Source organism: Argentina silus (genome assembly GCF_951799395.1).
Source record: "Argentina silus genome assembly, chromosome: 17".
Classification (NCBI taxonomy): Eukaryota; Metazoa; Chordata; class Actinopteri; order Argentiniformes; family Argentinidae; genus Argentina; species Argentina silus.
Window position 1 is genome coordinate 16,635,013 of NC_139671.1, and position 2,500 is coordinate 16,637,512.

The following is a 2,500-nucleotide window of genomic DNA, read 5'->3' on the forward strand; positions in this document are numbered from 1 at the left end:
TTGACTGCACCATCCTGATCAAACACACACTCAGCAGAGTCAAACTGCAGCATAACCGCCGCAGTCTGGTGCTGCAGTCAAGTATAAAGTTACACTCTATCACATCAGAGTCGTATCCAAGGGCAGAATATAGCCCTTGGCACGCAATATCAGATAATAGGAGACTGGGAGGTTGTGTTGGAGCTAGAGAGAGAAGCAGGGCCCATGTGAAATGGCTGGGTGCAGGAACACTGTTTATATATGTGTCTATCCTGACCCTGTCATGTTGAGGATAGATGTGAGACAGCAGGTTTAAGCAACAGCAAATGGAGAATATTATGCACACAGGAAATATGAGTCACAGATGGTAAACAATTTCCTTTTTCCGCTCTCTCTTTCTCTCTTTCTCTCTTTCTCTCTTTCTCTCTCTCTCTCTCTCTTTCTCTCTCTCTCTCTCTCTCTCTCTCTCTCTCCCCATTATGACTCTTTGAAGTTGAAGTGGGTGACCTGATTATGAGATCCAATATAAGACATTTGATTTCCATATCCAATTTCCTCTGATATACCACATGAAGTGTCTTTTGAGTGAATTAGAAATAAAATGAGCTGTTTTAAGCATCATTTGCTTTCAGTTGTGTCAATGATAAATCTATGGCATAGCTAGGTTTAAGATATTCATCTTCAACATGAAACTACTGCACCTCAAACACCACAGTTTAAAATAACATTTCCTGAACTCTTTGCTCACTGTCAAATGAAAGCAAAGGAGTTTCGGTGCTCATCTTTTGAATGCTTTTCCTCCTCATGTACAGATTAATATACAGTAAGTGTGGTTGTTTTTCTATTGTTGTTCACCCCCACAGTAGCTATTTTGCAGACTGTGTGCTTTATATCATCATGGATGTGAACTCAGTGAACCAAGAGAGTGTTTTCCTCCATCTCTAATTGCATACAGTAGAGAACAGTCAACAGTAGAGGTGAATGATGGCCTTATCTAATGAGGCATGAACACTTGTGTGTATTGTGTGTGTGTGTGTGTGTGTGTGTGTGTGTGTGTGTGTGTGTGTGTGTGTGTGCGCGCGTTTGTGCGCGTGTTTATGTGTGTGTGTGTGTGTGTGTGTGTGTGTGTGCGTGTGTGTGTGTGTGTGTGCGTGTGTGTGTGTGTGCGTGTGTGCATGCGTGCGTGCGTTTATGTGTGTGTGTGTGTGCGCGTGTTTATGTGTGTGTGTGTGTGTGTGTGTGTGTGTGCGCGTGTTTATGTGTGTGTGTGTGTGTGTGTGTGTGTGTGTATGTGTGTGTGTGTGTGCGTGTGTGTGTGTGTGTGTCTTACCTCATGGTGATGTATCTGGGCCTGTAGTTCATGTATATTACTGGTTGAGACGGGGCGGTCCTGGATGATGTGGTGGGCTTCCTCTATCAACCTCTGCAGGTTCCTCACCTCCAGTTCGTACTGCTCATACTGCACCACAGCCTCCTGGGAAAGAGAGTGCAATTTGGTTCAGTTCCATTTCAATGTAGTCAATACAGGTGACGTGAATTCTAAATTCCATTCAAGCACTTTGAACTTGCAATGAATGACTTTTCAGTTCTTAAATTAGAATTTTAATTCACGTCTTCTGTTGTCTGAATTGAAATGGAATTGACCCCAACTCTGGCACATAGTGAGGTTCAGTTGTTTTTTTTTCTATCTCCTTAAAAGCTGATTCAAGGTCATCTTATCCTTCCCCAGACTTAATCTACAGCAAAATGAGCTTAACAACAAAATTAGCCATGAAGCAAAGAAGATATTACTGAGAAAAGAGCACAGAGAGGACATTGATCCTCACTAGAAAGCTTCCTTTAGTCAATAACAAACTCCAAGCTTTCCCTGTCATTACAGAATCACAAGCTTTTCTCAAAAGTTCACCATAGTAATGAATTGCACGGCACTTTTTTTTGGTACCAGGTTATAAACAACTTCATCCCTTTTCCCCTCTCTCTCTCTCTCTCTCTCTCTCTCTCTCTGTCTCTCTCTGTCTCTCTCTCTCTCTCTCTCTCTCTCTTCTCTCTCTATTAGGACTCTTTGAAGTTGAAGTGGGTGACCTGATTATGAGATCCAATATAAGACATTTTAATTGCATATTAATTTCCTTAGATATACTACATGAAGTGTCTTTTGGGTGAATCAGAAATAAAATGAGCTGTTTTAAACACCTATTTGGGCACCAGGTTGTAAATAACTTCATTGAAAATGGGGAACCAATGTGTCCCACTACCCCCCCCTGTGTAGTACCCATCCACCCACCATCTCCCTCCACCGTTTCATTGAGTCAGTTGAATATAACAGTAGCTTACACATTACTACACATCCCTGTGCAAGTTTCTCTCCTGAAAATACATTTAAAAATAAATAAATCTTCCTTTCTTCTAGCATTGTGACTGCCAATAGCCCCTGGTCCGAGCATAGATTACTTTTTCTTATGATGACTGATGGATAGATGATTCACTTACTTAGACAAATGTATTTGTTGTAAGTCGCTTT

General features: G+C 41.4%; 1 protein-coding gene across 1 annotated transcript in view; it reads right to left on the reverse strand.

Annotated features, from left to right (window-relative positions):
• Positions 1–2,500, reverse strand: part of syne1a (spectrin repeat containing, nuclear envelope 1a) — a gene marked incomplete at its 5' end in the record, with an annotated part of 157,820 nt that overhangs the window by 50,155 nt on the left and 105,165 nt on the right. Inside the window, one exon of the mRNA XM_083688496.1 lies at positions 1,310–1,453. Within this exon, the coding sequence (XP_083544622.1) occupies positions 1,310–1,453 (144 nt within the window). The remainder of the gene's footprint in view (positions 1–1,309; positions 1,454–2,500) is intronic.